The 22,398-nt window shown below is 30.5% G+C and overlaps 1 protein-coding gene across 1 annotated transcript; it reads right to left on the reverse strand.

The window, feature by feature from the left end:
• Nucleotides 1–242: 242 nt before the first annotated feature.
• LOC132759228 (transforming protein p54/c-ets-1-like) lies at nt 243–22,108 on the reverse strand (the record flags this gene model as incomplete). Its single annotated transcript, XM_060750958.1, is given in 2 exon segments — nt 243–365; nt 19,960–22,108. Coding segments are annotated over 2 exon segments (259 nt in total), but the record flags the coding sequence as incomplete, so codon positions are not given.
• Between the last annotated feature and the right edge of the window lie 290 nt (nt 22,109–22,398).

Consider the following 22,398-nt stretch of genomic DNA (forward strand, 5'->3'; position numbering starts at 1 on the left):
AAATTATAAAGTATCTAATTTTTTCAAAGTTGTGAATGACTTTTGTTATTTAACAGGCATGATGGGTTGTTCTCAGATGATGCCACTGTGTTTAGCATGACTGTAATCATTAATTTTCCTCCAATGGAATTTCAAGAACGGCTAGCAACAACTGTTGATGTCCCTTAATTTTTTTTTATTTTTGCATAAAGAATTTGTTCACAGATTTTTTAGTTGTGTTTTTTTATACAAATGTTTCTTACCTTTAGGAATGCCAAGTCTGTGTTGATCTTTCTCGAAGCTTTTAAAGCTTTCTAAAAGGGCCTGAGACATTTTCTGAGTTGTCCCAGGGGTCAGAGGTGGAACCTGGGCTGTAGCTGGAACATCTGAAAATATATAAATAAATATATATAATACTATGTAACACTGTATGACAGGAAAAATAATTGTTTTAAATTTTATAACAGAAACTTCTGTTATAACCATCTTTTAACATATATTGTGCCAGATGATAAACTACCTGCAATAAAATGAATATTGTACAAGAATAAAACAAGTAAAAATTATATACATGTTAAATAACAAAAAAGACTGAAGATGAAATTAGTCTTTTTTTTCCCCTCATCATCTTCCATTACAAAACTAATCATATATAAATCTGCAGCACAGATTTATAAATGAAGAGCAAACGTAGGAATAAAGAAACATAACACAAGAAAAATTAAACAAAGAAAAAAAGAGGGACATACCACCAAAAATAAAATCAAAGAAGCAGAAATCTGGCATGGGAACCGGAATAGCTGGTATCATGCATACAGCAGGCATCTGATAGACATGATTATAACCCTTGTTTCGAACCCTTTGCCTATGATCTAAACCCCTGCTGGAGACCCTGCTCTGTCGTAAGACATGATCACGCCTGTACTCAGGCTTCGTATCCGGTTCATACTCAAGCATAACATTTGAAGGTTTCAGGTTCGAGCGCCGACTTGCATGCATGCAAGACGAGTGTTGCTCCCTGTCTCTAGATAGGTCTAAGGGTTGCACATGTTTTGGTGTGGACGGGTGCTTGATGCCCCATACAAGCCTCAGGCTCATTAAAGAAAACCATTTTTCCCTCTTTGCGTATAACCTTAAGCAGGTTCAATTTAACAGTTTCCAACTTATTACTCTATGTCTATTTAACACTTTAAAATATTTTAACTCAGTTGTCCACTTTAAACAAAATCCACACTTTTAAAGAATAAATAAAATCTTTTTTCTCAAAATTTATCACTAATAAATCACTTCTTTCCACTGAACAAATATTTTTTCTAATGATAAATATGATCTTAATAAATAAATAGCACTTTTCAATAGAACACTTTTCCAATGCTTATATCACAACATCCAGTATGGGTGTGAAGTTTGGGGATTTTAAAGTGCAATATATATACACCTCTTAAGATAATAAGGTTATTTTTTAATCCTAAATACTTGAGAAGTTTGAGTATCTCTAAAGTGATGTTACAAACAACTAATCATTATGTTGTTAAGTTTGTCACATTGTCAATTATGGGATACCTGTTGTGTTTATACAATAGATTGACCCATCTTCAAAAGGTGTCTGTGAAATATAACAATGACTCCAAGCAATTAAGTGGCTGATTAACAACAATTAAAACATTTTATTGTGTTGTACTAATACTTGTATAATTATGTTATTATTCTTTGATTGTTGGTTTTAAGTATATGTAAGAAAAGTGTTAATAAGGTGATCATATTTGGATAGGGATTTTTTTTCTTGCATGATTTCTTGAGAAGTATATTGTAGACAGCTCTGTCTGTTTCTTAAAATTGTCATATATCATCCCTTGATTTGCTGAAAATACTGGACAATAACTAATTTATTTGCCTCTTTATTGAGAAGATAAAGACCATAGACAGCTCTGTCTGGTTCTTAAATATGACTAGGTATCATCCCTTGATTAGATATACTGGGCAATAAGTAACTTATATAGAACTGTTAATATGGAAACAATGGGTTTTTTATTATAATGTCTAAAACATCATTGTAAGTTGGCATAATATGACATCCCAATAAAAAACTCAGAAGATTTTTTATTCAATTTAAAAGAAAAATAATCTTAATTATTTTATATTTTAATGATTATATTTTTAGAGTGGAAAAGATCAAACACTCTGTAACATATTGCATCTCATTATAACTTGTTTTTCAGAAGCTGCAGAAGCAATCAGGTGAGTAAATAAATGTACAAAACATAAAATTCAAGGAAAATATGATATACGTTTAAATTGTAGAAAATTGTTATAAAACCATTTACAATCCAAAATCCACATTGCACATGATACACAGATAATTACTTACTATAGCATATGTAATTATATTAACTTGGTGTCATATGACTATATATTTTTCTTAATTGACAATTTTTCACTGGCGACAAATTTTTCATAAAAAAAATAAATCACAAATATGAAGGTGAGCTGCTTTTAAAAATTTATGACTATATAACAAATGCCAACATTTTAATAATAAATTATGATCATAATGTTTGTTACTTTAACCATATTCTAAGTCATTTATTCATTTTATTTTTTTTTTGCTCCTAAAAAATAACTGGGAAAATTAAAGAGAATTTTTAAACCTTTTAAATATCTATTTAAATATATCAAAACTTCATTCATATTTTTCTCTTTTTATAGATATTATTCATTATTATTTTAAATATTATTTTGGACATATGAGAACACTTTAAGGAAACACACCAGACAACTGTAACTTTGTAACAGCAAGTAAAAAAATATTTTCTTTCTAAAAAAAATTAGGGGGGTCATAAATAAGAAAAAATACCAAATGACCTGCACCAAAATTTCATCCACTGTAATAAGATAATCTTTCTATTTCATCTCGAATTTGAGACATTTATTTCATAGGTTACACAAAGATTTACATATCTAACATATTAAAGAAGCATTATTTGTGAGCGAGACTTCTAATTATGCTAATACGCTAAATTTCATTATTACTATCTATTTTATAGGATGTCAAAAAAATGAAAATGATATTTTTAGTAAGGGAATACATTAAATCGGATACCCTGAATTAAATTTAAACCATAAATTATTCAACCCAGAACACTGGAACTATCAAATGGGGTTAAAAAAAGACTTCTCAATCTCTCAATTAGAAATAATCCTTAGCAAAAAATGGGCTCAGAAACATTTCAACATTATAACTGTATAATCAACTAAATAAAATAAAGAAATATATTGTTACTAATATATTATCTTTACTTCTTTAATTGCCAATATATGTTTAAATCAATGTCAATATTTTAATTCTGGAATTTTCCCATGTTTGAAGAAATTTGGTATAAATATGTTATAATATTTAAGTCTCAAACAGTAATATATTCATTATTCTTGCATTAAACTGTGCACTTTGGTACATATAATATATTAACATAGAAAAAATGCATTAATGGCCAATTCTAGTGGCCAAAATTGTGCCCCTGTTGCATGTTTTTATCATATGCATGACTAAGGGCACAATGTAAAAAGAGTTAAATGCCATGACAGACCCAGTTAAGTTTTATTATTAAAACATAACTGTCAAATGACTTTGCATTAGAACGTGTAAAGCATTGCACAATCTACGAAAAATAGTAAACGAAATGTGTAATTACTGAGTTAGACTTATAATTTTATGCAAGAATAGCGCTAATAATGCACCTTTTTTGTGCATCAACATCTGCAGAAGCCCTCAGCTTATTGGCAGGCGCATCATCGTGCTTCTGCAGATGTTAATGCATGAAAAAAGGTGCATTTAGTACCCTCTAATATATGATTCATATATAGATGATTTTGATTTTGAAACTTCTTTCTTATTTAAATATTACAGCATTAAAATATCACATTATCTCACCTTTGAGCACATAATAAACCAATGGATTTTTTAAAAAAAAATACACAAGTCAATTAGTCAAAGATTTAACATCCAGTTCAAAAATAAAAACTGGTCTGTTTATGGACATTGTAATGGGTACTTATTCAGATCAAGTAGGCTTATGTAATATTTACTTTCTTGACTTATGATGTCACAATAAAAGCTGATTAATTAAAAGCTCTAAGGGGTGGACTTTAAAAATCCTTCAATTAGCTTTAATACTATCTTTATTAAAGCACCTTGGTATAGATTACAATAGGGGATTCTGGAAGATTAGCCAAAGCTGTTGTGTGCATGGTGTGTGCATAGCACACTAAAAAGGATTTTATAATGATAATTCTGACTGGTCATTAAGTCATCCCTGATTGACACTAGGTAAACCCAAGTCTTGACTGACACTAGGTAAACTCCAGCTTCTTAGCTGTGTAAATAAATGATTGAAGGGTGTTGATCCTTGCACCTTTAAACTATAAGGCCCAGTATGTACCAGGTGTCATCAAGTATCCTAAGTCAAGTATGTTCAACTTAATTCTTTGAGAAGAAAAACTGAGACAACTAATAACATTTTTTTTAAAACTGAACTTCTTTAAACTAAACCCAAAACTCTTTGGAATTAATTTAAACATTTTCCTGTCAGAAACTGTTCCATACTCACAGTGTTAGTTAAAGCAAAATAAGCTTTGTGAATCATTTAACAGGCAAATTTGTATTTAAAGAGACTACATTGTGGTTTTTTGACAAGACGGGACTGAATATAATTTTTACTACATTTGTGTACCATTAAAAGTTTGATGTACAGGTCTTTGGCAATAACTTTTGTGTGAATTTTCAGTTCATTCTCTCACCCAATCTTTCTAGAATAATCATTATTGTGGTGCAAACACAAAAATGAAAAACATTGCTCAAATCTAGCTACGAATCACACAAAAGTCTATAATCTTTTGCAGATTTTTCTATTTTAAAGCGATTCACTTGATCTATGTAAGAATTTCAAAATTTATGTTTTAGGCTGTTCATCCTCAATGGAGCTCCTTTAAGGCATGACAATGGTTATTTGAGACGCATCATGACAAAACCAACATAATACATTTGCGACCAGCATGGATCCAGACCAGCCTGCGCATCCGCGCAGTCTGATCAGGATCCATGCTGTCTCGCTTACAAACCTTATTACAAGTAGAGAAACTGATAGCAAACAGCATGGATCCTGATCAGACTGACGCTCATTTGTTTTTCCTTTCATCTTTTCAAAAAGACAAGACTGAAATTCAACTGCTCAAAATTCACTACTGATCTAATTGAATTGAACAGCTGTAAATCTACCTGCCTCATGACACATCATAGAGAGCAGGTACTTGTTAATTTCAATTAACTTGTCGTATGTGCAATTAAATGCAATTCCAAATATATACATGTTCCAAACTTCATGTAAACTAGCCATGTTGCCATTGTTAACATGTTTTAACTACAAGACTTTGATGTTTGATCATTGTCTGCTTAACATGTACAAATGGCAGTTCTAAAGTTGCTTTACATTTAATTATATATTTTAATTGCTTAATTAAATCAATTAATTAATCATTAAGACATGTATAATCTTCAATATATCAACATAAGTATTTTACTGTCTTGTATGTTTCATAAATTAGGAACCAATCTCAAGTAGGTACCAGTAATGATGTCATATTGAGGGACAACCCCTCCATTAATATTTCATAAAGGCTTGATACCCAAGGTGAGAGGGAGTCACATAGTAACCACCACAAATAATAACTTAATTATCATCCAAAAGTTTATATCGTTTTGAAATAAAGTAAATTCATACAAACTGTTAACTATTAAACATCATAACCAATTTGCTTGTTCCAGAAGACAATCATTATTGTCGAGTTTAAAAAAAGATATTGTTGTCCAAAACTATATCAATGATAACTTTTTGCTATAACAAAATTTAGTAATAATAATAAACCAAATTTATTCTTCAATGTACAAATATTTAAAATTTCTCACACACCAAGATTGAGTTATAAATACACAGCAAAGAAAACAAATTTTATGATTTTCGTGAAAAAACAAACAAACAAAAAAACAAACAAAAACTATTAAGTGCAGAGGGAAAAACATCATTGTGACCTGTCCAGAATGCATTTTGCTTTTAATGTAACAATCTATGACCATGTACGTAATACTTCATTTTTAAGAAATTTAACAGAAAAAGTGTCATTCATCCACACAAAATATGTTGTTTTATCCCCCCATAAATAAAAGCCTATTCTTTCAATTTTTACTCAATTAAAACACTTTTTGTGTTAAATTTGGCCTTTACCATCATGTGTTTTTTCCTCTCCTTGTTCACAAAATATGACTAAACTAAGAATTATTTTGTTTTTCATCAATCTACTTACATCACATGTCACGTTTTTTTAGGTAAAAGTTTTCAACGAGTGATGTTAAACACAATGCCTTCTTCATTGAGGACAGGGGTAAAACAATGGCCGGTCTGACGTGGAACAATTAAGAGCTGTCACAGTTATACTTAGGTAAAGCAGACAATTCGTCTGCTGCAAAGATTGCCCAAGAAAGTAGATCTGTCAGTAACTCTAGGGCACTTGTTGTCAAAGTTAAGACGAGGTTCAGCAGATTCTCGGGCCTCATCCTCCATTTCCCGCACTGTCAAACGTTTGAAACTCTTATGTTATCCCTCCATTTAATCACTTACGTACATTTTTCATATTTTTTTCTGCAGCCTTTTTTTTTTTTTATAAAAAAAAGGATCCTTAATTGATTATATTTTGTACATTTTCATATTAAGTGTTCGAAGATCTGACGAAATAACCTGATGAAATAAACTTCTTTCCATTTTTTTTTAAAACATTAAGTAAAATTACATTTCTTCAAAAGAAATCACATATTTTTTTCATTTTGTTTTCATTCGATTAATTTCTCAAGAAACCGTTTCTAATTTGCAAGCCGATTTTAAGACATTAATATCTAATTTACCACTTAGATCTATTTCGTGAGATAAGCTTTTCAATCCATAATCACCTCTGATAATATTTAGATAAATTAACAGCTTCTAGTAATAAACACACACATTACTGTCACATTTCTTTAGAATTTAAAAAATTTGATAATCATATATTATCAAAACTCATAAGTTTTACAATAATTGAACCATACAATTACAATATCCAATTAAAATATGAAATTATGCATATCACTCTACGATAAACGGTACTGAAATGGGCACAAAGGTACGGCTTGACTGAGGCTTGAGTATTTCGGTCCTGCTTTGGGGCAGGAAATACCTATCATATATACTATGAATATAAAACTCCTTCGGTCTAGATTTTGAATTTCAAAATAATTTACAGAATGACCCAATGCCCTATCACAGGAAACGGATTTTAATATTATTCATGTATTCAAATTTATATCTAAGTACCTATAAGAATGGAAGATCTTATTTCTGTCTACAATTTCAAATTTCTGCTTGAACAAGGCTGTACTTTCGTATCTATCACCCCAAAAAAGGCTATCATCAATTCTGCTAATTATGCAGAATGGAATATTATATGATGATGGTTCAGAATTATATTAAAAAAACATGACAATATCAAATTTCCATCCTCTACATTATGAAGTATCCCTGACAAGGACTAAACTTATAAAGCATCCAAAAAGTGACATCTTTACAAGTCATTCGGGTGGAGATAAGATTCTCCTACTTACTAAAGAATTATCATTTGACCCAAATTTTGCCCAAACGTCCCGGTGGAAAAAAAGCGTTTTAAATTCAGAACAGGTTCGGTTCCCAAAATAACTAGATCATGAACCAAGCACGTGAATCTACGATTTATGATGTCTCCAAATACAGATATAAATAGAATTTAGCTGGATCATTGTTGATGAAAATGTCATTAATAAAATAAGGTCAAGGTCACTGCTATAAGATGCCCTGTAAAATAATGCCCGAAAACTGTCTCTAAAATAGTGCGGTCAAAAACCCTCGATTTAAAATAAGATGTGCGTAGATAAAAAAATAATTATGATGATGTTTTATTATGTATAAAAGAAGTCATTAAACAGCTATTTACAGATTTAATCTGACACTACTTTAGAACTGGATTTAAAACTGGTTTATTTTAACATCTTTACAGAATAAAAAATCTTTATATTTGAAAGTCATTAAAGGAATATAATGCATATTCATTCTAACACCAATTTTGACTTTGAATCGATAATAATCACATTAAATCTAAGTAATTGAAAAAAATTCTTATATGTAATTTATAACAATATAAAAAAAATTAAACCAGTCTAAATTTAGAAGCACCTGATTGGTTAAAATAATGTTCATGAAGATTAAAATTTAAATCTGACCAATGAAATGTCTCCATGAGCAGACTGTGACCATATGAAGAGTGATTCTGTTATAATAAATCTATTTTTATCAAACACAGCCAGAGCTCTATAAATTTAAAACGAAGGATTAATAAATTTCCAGTAATTTATTGCCATATGGCATTATCATTTAGATTTTTTGGTAAAATAATTAACTCCAATGTAGCCATATGTTTTCATCTTCAAGCACCTTGCATTCAGAGCATTAAGCATCTTGCATTCACAGAAGAACGAGGCACCTTGCATTTTATGGGGTGGGGGAGGGGGGAATATATTTATACCATATGCCTGTCCAGGAACTCTGTCAGGCTATTCATCGAAGATTCTCTGTTTACACAGAACACATATTTACCCAGTACAATATTATTAGTCAGAAATACTGTGGTGATTTTCTCACACAACCTGCAACCATCAATTCCAGGTGTATATTATGTATATATATGAATGATACTGGTTGTATGAATGAATTAGTTCAGTAACAGACTAGTAACCTATTTCTCACACTGATGTTTCTCTGACCTGTTTATCATTCAAATAAAGAAAAATCTGGTATATTATTTCATCCATACCTTATTTTTTAATATTTCTTTTATCGAAACTTGCTTTTTGATCACATCATTTTTACTTAAGTAATAAAAGTTTGAACTTTTACAGGTAGAATATGAGCCGCATCATGACAAAACCAACATAATAGGTTTGCGACCAGCATGGATCCAGACCAGCCTGCGCATCCGCGCAGTCTGATCAGGATCCATGCTGTTCTCTATCAGTTTCTCTACTTGTAATAGGGTTTGTAAGTGAACAGCATGGATCCTGATCAGACTGTGCAAATGCACAGGCTGGTCTGGATCCATGCTAGTCGCAAACCCATTATGTTGGTTTTGTCATGAAGCGGCTCATATATTATATATATATATAAATTATATTACCTGGAATTTTTGCAATCACAATCATTCTAAGGTCAGCTGATATTTGCTTTGTTAATTCTCCTACTTTTTTTTTAAATGTTTATATTTGTTCATATTTTACAACAGAATATAAAAATTTAAAGATTACAGACTGAGCCAGAAATACATGGGACCAATATTTTATCGCAGGATCACCAAAATGATGGTTTCAAAAACAGAACAATTATTTTTTACAATACCTGTATCAATATAATATCCAGATACATAATTATCTTGCTGCACTTCTTCTTTATCCTCCTTTGTACAGATTTTCAATAAAATCATATTTGTCAATTTTTATCAATATGGTGTTTTTTGTTGTTGTTGTTTCTTTTTTTAAATTCTAAAATATATTATATTTATTTATTTAATATATTATATGACTGTGTTAATGTAATTCAATTATATATTACTGATGTTGACACCAAATTGAAATATATACAATTTATCACACATATAACATCTTTAACTTAAAATCTTAAAAATAAAGGAAAACAAAGAAGAAAAATACCAATGAATGAGTAACATTTTCTAATGTATATCTACTTATATGAAACAAAATATTCAAACTCCGTCTGAGAGATTTCTTTCCCAAGTTTGGCTTTGGACCTTTTTATATCACTCAGTTTGGAAGATTTTTGCTATGTTTTATAAATAGAAGACAATGAATGTGGGTTTTAGTAAATGAAAATTAGCAGTTCTTTTCTTGATATAGAAAGCTGAAAGTGATAAAAAAAAGCTATAGTTCGAAAGAAAACCAACAAAATCTTGGCTAGTTCCTTTTAGTGTTAATTTCATCTTTTTGTTTGGTAAACCTTATATAAGTCATTATGACGTCATAAAATCATGACGTCATCAACTTCCTAAGCAACGTCAGTATTGTTATAATTAAGTTACTTTGTTGATTGTGAACATACATTAAAGTGAAATATATTTATTTGGTGTTGGCGTTAGCATTAATAAGGTGTTCGATTTAACTTATCACTAAGCCCATGCAAAGAATTACGGTAGAGCCTTAAAATTTATTAAAATAATTCCTTCCATCGAGTTCTTGAAATAAAAATAAAATATACAAAATACTTAAAGCAATATATATACAATAATAAATGGTACATCTATAAATGCAAAATAACTAATTAAATTAAAAGTGTTAAATAAATAATCATTGACGGTTTAATGAAACAGGTAAGTTACGTGTTTAATTGAATATGTACATGATTGGCGTTAATTGAATAAAGTACATGATTGCGTGTTTAAATTAAAGCTCAGTAAACAAAAAGATAATTTGTAATTATTTCTGTCTAAAGCAAATTCATTCTAAATAAGATGTAAAAAATCAAGTATCATTAAACACAAACTTACATAAAAGAATAGCAATAATAATTTCTTTTAAAACAAGACATTTAAACACCGGAAGAGAATGTATACAATGATCAAACAGTACCAGCCGGAACCTACAACCACAAACTGGTCAAAAGAAGACTTCCAAACTTTTACATCTAAAATGCTGACAGACTGGTGTAACATTCTTGCTCATTAGAGAAAGAACATCAAATTTTGATTAATGCTATTAACATGGTTAGCTCAATATACCCGCTGAATTGTGCAATGAATTCCCTTTAATTAACAGTCATTAAATTCTGGGACTCCCTACAAATAGTAAAGATTGAGTTACCTACAGTAAGGCTTGGTCAAATTATCATGGATGTCAGGCTGGCTGGCTCTATATTGTGGACAGGCTGCTCAGCAGAGTTAAGACATTAAAAGTACTAATATACACTCTTGCAATCAATCTTCAATTTATATAAGAATTGTTAATATATAATACAGCCAGAACTTCTAAGAAGCAAATCTGGCAAGTAAATCAGTTACATTTGTTCAGATATTAGGACAACATAAAGATGGAAATGAGCAATTTAATTATTGAATATATAGCTTTAATAACAGGAAATGAAATTATTTAACATCATCTTTAAGCCCTTATCTCTATACTTCGTGATCTTATACAACTATTAACATATTTTATCAATTGCTTTCTTGAAATTAAAAATAAAAATGCATCAGTCATGAAAGCATTATCTACATTATCATCTTTAAACCGAATTCAAAATTAAAGTTTTGAAAGAATTTCTGCAGTCATAGAGAATTCCTAACTGTATAAAAGTATCATGAAAGGGTATCATAAAATATCTTTCTTTCAGACGTCATGTAATCAGATGTTTATTAACAGGGTTTTTCATGCCTTCATGAAATTGATTCAAAATTATCATTTCTAAAAATCTTTCCTACACACCTGACAAAAATTAACTACGAAAACTTATGATTCAGCTATCAAGTTTTTTCTCTAGTTAATTAATTACAAAAGAAACAACTGGGCATGGCTTTTTTAACAACTGTGTGAATTTCACCATGTGAGGTAAGTTTTTTTTCTCTTGTATTTTTTTCCATGCCTTGAATCATGAGAATTATTCAAGTATGCTTTATGTTTGTGGATTCTGAGGAGATTTAGTGACAGTTTAACAACCTAGCATTGCTGAAATTATTATCATTATCACAGTATTCCTGTTAGCTGTTCATCAAAATTAAAGAAAATTCAAGTACTATAACCATTTACCATTGGGACATGGCAATGCAAATAAATAAATTTATCTTACGGCAAATTAAAACTTAAAAAAACACGATCATTAATTACACGTAAACACGGATGATCTAATTATCAGCGCCACTGATCTAAGAGTTAAGCACTAATCAAACTGTTATAATAGAGGTAACTTCAGATAAAAAAATCCTTTCATTTTTCCGATTATCTCGAACATCAAAAAAATCATAGAACCAAACTGCTTGCATCAAGTACGAAGTTACTCGAGTACGTTTGTCAGCTGTTAAGAACAAGAATGTTTGAAGTTAAATGTAGCGGCTAATAAACTCTCAAACATATAAAATACATAAAGAAAGTGTGAAAAAAACCAAACCAAAACATACTAATTTACAAAGCGCTTTGTGCCAGTGTAGATTTACACAATGTCCCGGACAGATTTATAGATCTAAAAAAAACAAAGATACAAATACAACAACGAAGGATTATGAACACACATAACAAAGCTAGTGCATCAAAAACATGTTCCACACATATGATCTAACCCTTCTTTATATCATTTATCTTTAGAATCTGAAATATCTTGAATGGACTTGTCCATCTTTTAATTTGGACATTTTTTTAAAAATATCAATCATTTTTCAAGTAAAATTTCAAAGCAAAGTTATACCTACTGCATGAATAGCAAACAAAAGACCATGTTGATTAGATGGAATTTTGGTTGCAGTGCTGGTCTGAGTCACATGGATAGATTTGTTTGCTGATGATTGAAATCAATGATGTCATAAGCAACTTCTATTTCTGTAATTACAGACGATGATCTTTTCACATATACGCACACAGTTACAGTTACCATTTTTGTACAACTTCTATTTCTGATCTTTCCACATATAAGAATCTTACGTATGCACCAGCTGCCAGTAAGGACCGGAATAATCCGGTTCAAGAGAAAACTGTTAAAAGAGGATGACAAAGCTTTGCTATGCTTCTACTCAAGAGTTGCCGAGTAACAGATATTTCAATCCTGTGATGAAGTACAATGTAACTATTTGATTCTTTTTCTTGCATATTAACATTAATCTGAATATTTCATTTAGCACTTTTTACTTATAGATTTGTATGATCATTGAATAAATTAACACTTATTGGAATGACATCACTCTACGCATACAATTAACTGACATTTACGAAAGTGACGGAATGACCATCATCTTTAATAATTGAGCAGGCGACTGATAATTTGGAATGATGTCATTTAAATTAGCAACTTGTTTTTACACTAACATGAAATAAAATAATATTTACACAATAGACAAGAGCGATTAGTAATCACATGTGCCGCCTCATGATAGCCAGTTGCATGTTGCAGCTACAAAAATCTTTTACAGGGCAAGATGAGTTTTTTTATTCAAGAGAAATTATCCAACCAGAAAACCTGTGTCATAACTCTTGAATTTGAAATTGCTGACGATATGCACAACAAGACTTGGTACTGATCATTCCTGTAAAGTTTGGATGAAATTGCACCAGTAGATTGTTAGGAGTAATCCTGACAAGTTTTGTGACAGACAGACGGACAGACATACATGTGAACTCTCCCACTTTAAGCGGGAGACTTCCTCTTTCTGCAGCCATATTTTTAAAGATTTTTCTTAAAATAAGGGGTATTTTTTACAAATTCAAGAAATCTCCCTATTTTTGATGTCTGAGAACTTCCTTCTTTGTTTATTGTAAATTCTAAAATCTCCCTCTTTTTGAAGGAAAATCTCCCACTTGATCATCGAAAAAAGTTCTCATGTATGGACAGATGATGGAGAAGTGATCCCTAATTATGTTGCCACTACTCTCTAGATCCAGTTTGATATTATAAGAAATATTTTCTGTTTACCAAGTTTATCTAAAAGACAATAAGGATTTTACACATAAACAATGCTAAACAAGGGGGACAACTACTATTAGCATATTGCACTGTTTAATTTGTATAGTTTGTTTATTACTATACTTAATTTTTACAACTGTTTGGAGGTCAGCCCATCTTACTGGCTCTCCTGGATAACAAACAATAAATTTCTAATTTTAATTTCTATAACCTTCTATTTCAACCTTTCAAAGGAGTTAATGAATTACCCACCAACATTACTAATCTTACTAGAGTGAAAAATCAAAATACACAATTAAAACATGAAATGAACGCATAAGGCCTTCCACATTTTACCGTAACAGAATTAAATCATGATTCACTGAGTGGAAAATGTTGTTTCGTAAATATTTTCCTCCTTTTCTTCAAATGCAACATTAGAGAAACTGTCACTTTATGAATGGAGATTATCTAATAGAGTTAATCTAAAATTGAAAATCATCAAATCTCAAAGTAACGTTTGTTGATTTAATAACCCTAATCTCGTCCCTGTCAATCAAAACCAACCAGTTTTATCTGTACAACAATATGCCAACCCAAATTGTTACAGATTATATATTTTTAAAAATGAGATAGGAAAATAACTAACAGGCTAAGCAATTTAAATGTTATGTTTCCCATTATTTCATTATTTTATCATTATTATCATTTTCCTTGTTTTGTTTTTATGGGAAATGTGATATAATTATAGCAACTTTTAACCCTTAGATAGCTATAGCTGGTAACAATGGATTCTACCCATGGTGCAATAAATGAGCCGCGTCATGACAAAACCAACATAATGGGTTTGCGACCAGCATGGATCCAGACCAGCCTGAGCATCCGCGCAGTCTGATTAGGATACTTGCTGTTCTTTATCAGTTTCTCTACTTGTTATATGGTTTGTAAGCGAACAGCATGGATCCTGATCAGACTGCACAGGCTGGTCTGGATCCATGCAGGTTGCAAACCCATTATGTTGGTTTTGTCATGGTGTGGCTCAAATGGAGACCAAGCACAGCCAACAAGCATATCAAGTGCCATCTGATCTTGGTCTGCACTGTTAACTATTCAGTCAGTACATATTTTGATGATGAATGGTTTTATCCGTCACTGAAAGATGAACAAATCTCTTTAAGATATTTAGTGTGGTCATGTTTAAATAAAAACTGTTGGGGGAAGAACTAAAGTAATTTAAGATAATTCTCTTAAAAAAATAGCTTAACATTAAAAATCTCTTAATTATCATTCTGTAAAAAATGTTGATGTGAGTATTTTTAAACCATAGCTTTAATTATACTGAATCCACACATAAGTTCGATAAAATCTGTAAATGAGTCATCAAAAAACTTTACACATTACATCATTCTTTAGTTCAACTGGTCAGAGCGTTTTATTTACCGCAAAATTCTTAATTAGAGAGCATGGTTATTTTTGATAGCAGTAATTAAGTATATATGAAAAGTGGCCATATCCGTTCCTTAGACAGTTTTTCTGCGATCTTATTTCTCACCGACATACACTCTTGACACGCGGGGACAAGGGCTACAATCTTTCAAAGCCGGGAGCCATGGATGTATTAAATCAATGAGGGGGGGAAAAAATGAACAAAAAAAACCCCCGTACAAAACATGCATATAAAATGCACCTACATTATATCAGCTGATATGTTTCATGAATGAAATTGACTAACTGATGCAATTATTTGGAGGCTGCAGGCACTTCAAATGGTTAAAAGGTTTCTGAGGATTGGCTCGCATAGAAACACAAGATAGATTTCCCCCGTCGTCATTACATTGTAAACAACGGTATCTCCTTCATAAATCCTTTACAGTTACGACAGAACAAAATAGTTTCAAATGTTACGAGTTTACAAAGTTAAGACATGTGAGGATTTCAGTTAAACAAATGATTGAATTGTACTTTTTATTTTCTATATATGAATTTGTTTATTTTTTATATATTAACAAAACATTTGATTTAAGATTTTCTATATGCCACTGACATATTAACTGACTGATTCAAACCAGAAGATAGCAGATTCCACGATTTGACTGGAACTTAAAGACCACAACTGAAATTTATCGTATTATGATTTATTATATTTTTTTTCTACAACGAAAATAAAAAAAGGTTAACTTATCAGTGATTTGTGAGAGTACTATCTTAGAACCTTATGATAAACTCGACAAAACTCGTAAAAATTGCAGGAATAGATATAAAATACCCGCAACACTGCCATGAAAACTTATCTCGCTAATTTATTGAGTAACAGCGTAAATAACACATATAGTTTCAGGGGATGTTATCAGAAATTTGAAGATACATGTAAATTTCGTTATCTAGTCTTTTAGAAATGTATAAATGGTCAAAATATCAGATAAGATGGGAAGAACTTGTATTAAAATATTCATCATATGAAGTTTATATTAACAAATAAACAAATGAAAGACAAGGATTTCGTTTTTATGTCAAAAGCCCTCAAATATTAATAGTACAAAAAATATATCAAAGTTACAAAATGCAATAAAATTTCATTTTATGAGGTCTTGTCATGTTTACTTAAATCTAAGACATTTTATTTATCCTTAATCAAAACTGACCAATGTGAGTCACTACAGAATATTTTGTAACCCTTTATACACTTTTCATTCATATTGATCAACATAACTTATATCACGAAATATTACAACAGCATATCAATGACTCCAAAATTCTTGCAAATTTTCATTAAAATTTGACCAAAAAAGTGTTTTAACTATCACCCTGTTAAAACAGAAAATGATAGCCTTTAAGTCATTTCTCCCAAAGTCTGCAGAAGTGTGCAGTCTGACCATTGCACTATAATTAGTCCAGTCAGACCAGGGTTACTAAACTGGTCAGTAACTTTGATATCACCAAATTACAAGTAGATTACGGACATGTCATAAAATGGACACTAAGCAAGTTTATTTTTTACAGAATAAATAGTATGTACTTAATATCTTAATAAAGTACTTTAAACTGGCATATCAGGCAGTTTAAATCTATATAAATGATACTTTAATAAATTAGCCCTTTATAGCATAGAAATAAATTGAGACAATATGGCATATAAGTTTAAGTACTAAATTCAGCTCATTATGTGTGTAACATATTTATTTAACATGGAATGAGATAACTAAATGAATTGTGATCATATTCCTTCATTTTTGTTTAACTTCAAATTGTTTTCTAAAATTTAATTGATTGCAATGTCAGTAACTTACTACAGTAACTACCAATTTAAGAAATTAGTATTTATATGAGTAGTTAACATACCCTATTATCTAAACAATTAACATTATGATGAAAACTAATTAAATTTTTATATGTAACTATGCCATAGCTAATCCTGCATTTCAATTGAAATCACGTTTAGTTACTAGGCAATTTAAACAACTGCATGATTTTGAATGTTTTTAGGAAAGGCGTTGTGTTTCAAATTGCTTAACGCAAGTCTTTTTTTCCACTGAAAACGAAACAAATTGAAAATGTTTGCTTTATTTTTGAGATAATTATTCAAGGAGTTTCAAACAAAAGTTCATTTACCTCGCTGGTTATTTTCCATATTGTTTAAGACTCGTAACACACATAAAATATGCTGTAAAATTTGATCCATTTATCTCAATGGAATTGTTACACTCTATATATTATGATCAAAATTGATATAAATTTAAATTTACATTGATATCATGCCTTAAATGTCAAACTCAGATATCAAGGTTATGATCACTATATTCTAATTGCACAATGAATTCATTCCAACAATAAAGCATACTCTGAAGTGAATAAATAAAGTAGTGTAAATTCTAATGAAAGTGACTATGTTAAGCCTCTAAAAATTTGTCTTGAACTCATCATAGTTTTCAAACTTATTTTGAAATGTTAAAACAAGTTCAGCAATTAGTAAATAGACTTTGAACCGTCAAACAGTAAAATTTATGGTCAACAATGTAAAAAATTTATGAAAACAATTGCTTTCAAACAGTCTAAATTTAGCTTAGATAAAGCTAATTTGGTCTGGAAATATTTTCCCTAATTATCATTTTCTTTTGACAATTATAACACGTGCAGTGTCCTTATAAAATATTCACGCTAATTATCCCGCTTCATAATTAATGATTTAAAACACCAAGACTCTAGTTTAACTGTGCAATGACAAGTATTTCATGACCTCGGCTATTTAGTTCTTTAATATAACCTTTTATTTTTTCAGATTTTGAGAAAATTCTTAAAATAAACACAGTGGTATGCCGTCAAATGAGGAAAATGAATTTTCTGTATTAAAATATGCTAATTAATTACACTCTTACCCAAACATCTCACTTTTAAAAGACAGATAATAAATTAGCCAGCTAGAAGATGAGTGAAGTACGGCCATTGCCTGCCTAGATATATGATATTTAGGAACAACTGGGAGTAAAGTTTCTTCCGATTTCATGTCTAATATTTAATAGTTTATGTCAAAAATGTTTGGTTGTCTGAATCAACCAGTCCATTAATTTTTTTGAAGATGACAACTTCAAAATAAACTGTTATCAAACTTTACGTACTTTGAATAAGCCGTTTTAACAAATATTGTGCTAATTTGATTAAAGGTAACCGCCAAGTGCCAAAAAAAGATTTAATGTCAACTTCTTTACAAAGTTTCAACTTATTGTCAGCACAAGAGGAGCTTAATTTAGTGTTAAAGAAACGAATAAAGCTAGTGGGGGGTGGGGGGAACTGGCATGGCATGGCTCTGAGATTAAAAGTGACATTTATTCTTATCTCTAAGGTTTTGGATTTTTGAGGATTTCTCAATTTATGTTACAAATGATATATTAGTACAACGTCATTCAGTATATCATAAACTGTACACTGCTCGGACAATAGGAGTCATGTAACTATCTCAAATAAGTTTAAAATTGTCTTTTACACTCTCTGTGGTGTTTAAGTGAAGGTACAAAATCTAGTTGATTTACTGTCAACCTCAAATGCTGTTCAGCACTGTCAGGCTTAGCATTTATAAATATTTATCAGTCACAAACATAAATATTTATAAGATGATATTTAGACATGTAAAAGAATTAAAAGAGTTTGTACTTAATTAACATCATTTCAAATTTTGCATACAAAATGAAAATCAAGTAATGTTAACATAGAGCGTTATACAGATGTAAATATATCAAACTTTCTGACACATCTTTTGTCACAGAAATGAATAAATATAAATGTTTTGCTATTTTACATTATACAGTTTCCTTCTTTCCTTCAGAAAAATCATTTCTTATACCAAACAAGAAAATTTTGTTATTGCCTTTTTTACAGAAAGGTTATTGTCAACAGTTTAGTTAACACTGCATTAGTTGAAGCTGATGTAAGAATATAACACTTAGAAAAGTACTTTAGCAATAATAAAAGTGGAAATGCACACACACATAATTATATATATATGTAGTTCACAAGCAAGCTGTGACATAAACAGTCCACAGATTAAGTGAATAGTGAATAGACAAAAAATATATAAGACTACTTTCCTCAATAAACAGATATATGACGGAATTTGCATTCTATTTTTAAATAAATGCTTCCTTGCTGAATAGAGAGATTCAGACTTCGCCCACCAGTATAGAGCCTGGCCAGTTTGCATTTGTACATTTGTGCAGTCTCTGACTTACTGTTGGCTGACTAATTCTTGGTATCGCATGATTTTGATACAGGACCGTGAGTTACAATTAAAATAAAATGAAAGCTGGAATTAAGTCCATTTAATTATAGCAAGTTTGAGGGCTAAAATAAAATCATAATGTATTGTTTCATGTAATCAATTATTATAAAATATATTTGAGTTTTGCAAAGGTTTCTGTTTTTCTTAAATATCAAGTTATAATTAAGAATGATTTATAATAACACTTGTAAAAGAACAATATGATTATGCAAGTTAATTTCAATTTATATAGCATGACTTTTTTTTCTGTGAAATTAAACAAAATTATATTATTGAGCATACATCGTATTACATATACAGCATAAGTTTTAAAATTGAGCCTTAATTGGATCATACAGCTATAGTCTGTAAGAAGCTTAAAGAATATCAAACAATCATCAATTTGCAAAATAATTAAAATTTATATGCAAAACAAAATTTTTCATAATTTGAATTGTTTTAAATATGCCTGCTTACCTAGTAAATTACATCGCTTCGTGTTGATTGGCTGAGGTTTGAGCCTCCCATGACTGTGCCAAGCAGCCCCGACTCCGCGGATCACCGGTGATGGAGTCTTTAAAGTAATTGACGGCTGGGCTATCATATCAATCATTGTTCCAATTTATTAAATAAATTAATTGTCAATTAAATAATTAATATAAATATAATTATTTCGCATGCAACTCTTCCAATCGCTGCACTCCAGGTATACAATGACTGCACAAACACAAAAAATTTATCAACACAAATTATCAACACAACTTCATATGTTCCTGTATCAAGTTAATAAGGTCGCAAGCATCCTTATATTTCATACAAAAAAACGTGTGTCAAAAAAGTACTAAGATCGAATTCTCACACCGGGGTTTTGTCGCTGAATTTCAATTAACAGATAAATTAAAGCTTCATTCATTGAAATTAAATGAACTTCGCAAAAAAAGCGTACAATTTCATAACAGAGACATCCTGTGCAATCTAAAACTTCAACTTTCAAAACTTCCACAGTGATGGATCTAATTTACAGATCCATGCAGTAACGGTTCAAGAGTCACCAAAGTCTTATTATCTATACACGGATTTGTCAATTAAGTCAGATGAAAAGATGAATATGTAATCCCTGCTTAATTAAATTTCATAATATTCAGTGTTTTTCATCAGCCAATCAAAAGTCAGTGTCTTCTGTCATTTATCTTCTCAAAAATTACATCTATTTGCATAACTTATCCTAGTTGCTATAGCAACATTTTATCTCTCTCAACGATTGGTCAATTAGCGATTGTTGAAAATGAAAAGAAAAATATAGAAATAATCCTCTTGTCAAATAATGTGCCCTTGTTGTACAGATTACTAGTTTGTTTTCCATGAAATCTGGCACTTAATGATGAGATCCTTGTTAAATATTTGTTCACTTTCAAACCAGGACCTTCTTATGAAAGCAGAAGATGGCCTTTGTTAAAGCTTTATGTTAACTCTTGTTCTTTAACTCTGTGTCTCGTTTTCTAATTACATCCTTTTTCTTGCAAAGCACATCACAAAAGATACTTTTGTCTTACACTGTTTAAATTCTCCATAAAGTCATGTTAAAATTCAAGTCCTGGTATATCACAGCTGTGTTTATCTTTTATCAAACTTTTGCAATTTTTTCCGCTCTCCGATCATAAGACGATAACTTTATTATTTTATCTCTTTCTCAAAAAACGTCATCTCCTAACTATTTTGATTAAATAATAAATTAGAAAGCTTTACTTACATTAGTTTAAGTGTCAGGGCGATAATTAGGCCCAACATATAATAACACACATGTGAATTTTTCTTTAAGCTTATGGCCATAAAGCTTTACTCCTACTGATATTCTATGTTTTATCCAAACAGCAGCTCGCCAATTAGCTTAATAGAGCAATTAAAATACGGCAGAAATATATATTAACCAAGATTTTCTATCCCCCTCCACATCAGCTGTTTACGATCAGAACATATTATACATGTCAATCTTCTGCTCTACACTGAGAATATTCCACCTTATCACAAAAGACGTGCAGTCCATCACATGTAACAGGTAGCACATATCATGGCATTTATACTTCAAAAAAAAACTTTTTTTTTCCCATTCATGTACAAGTTTTCAAAAACTCCTTCTGTAATGTATTTCAAACTTTTAATTGTAATTTTCTAACTCATTTCAATCCAACAACCATTTAGTAGCATTCACAGAGCCACTTGTGCAACGTTTTACATGATCACCAACTTTTTTTTTCTCTCTCCAATTTTTATGAATGAGTATCCACTTTACAACCCCTGGGAAAATTGCTTCCCTCCAAATTTAAACAGATGTAGATTTTATGAATGAAATTTTACCTGACACGCTCAACCAATTCAATCGCTGCTGATAGTATACAGGCATTAGCCAATCAGCATTCACCTCATCTACATAATTAATGTAGCCCCGCCTCTGACACAGGTTTATGAATGAACTAGGATCTATATTTGGCGTAGATAGCCTGACCTAGAGTCAGTGGCCTAGAAAGTCAATGAGCGTGCAACATTAGCATTTACTAAACTTCAGATACGATGGGGTACGAAACGGGGGAAATAAAACCTAAAGCAGTACAACACGAACAAATAAACAATGTTATTTGCTTGACTCCAGCAAAAGGTGGACTATGAATCAAATACATAGCATTGGTTATGATATACATATAAATACATTACACCTATTTACATAATGAATAAGAACAGCTAGCTATCTTGGGAATAAACAAGATAACTTTGACCAAACTTTCATTCACACATTTTTGTGTGCAAGATATAGACACAGTGTGGGAATATGGGTGAAATAGAATAAACATTTTATGTTGGTCACTCAATTTCAGTAATTTTATCAACTTTGAGCAAATCAAATACATGTACATAAACTTT

This window comes from Ruditapes philippinarum, unplaced genomic scaffold, assembly GCF_026571515.1.
Source record: "Ruditapes philippinarum isolate M1 unplaced genomic scaffold, ASM2657151v2 ctg10955_1_1_1_1, whole genome shotgun sequence".
In the NCBI taxonomy this organism is placed as follows: Eukaryota; Metazoa; Mollusca; class Bivalvia; order Venerida; family Veneridae; genus Ruditapes; species Ruditapes philippinarum.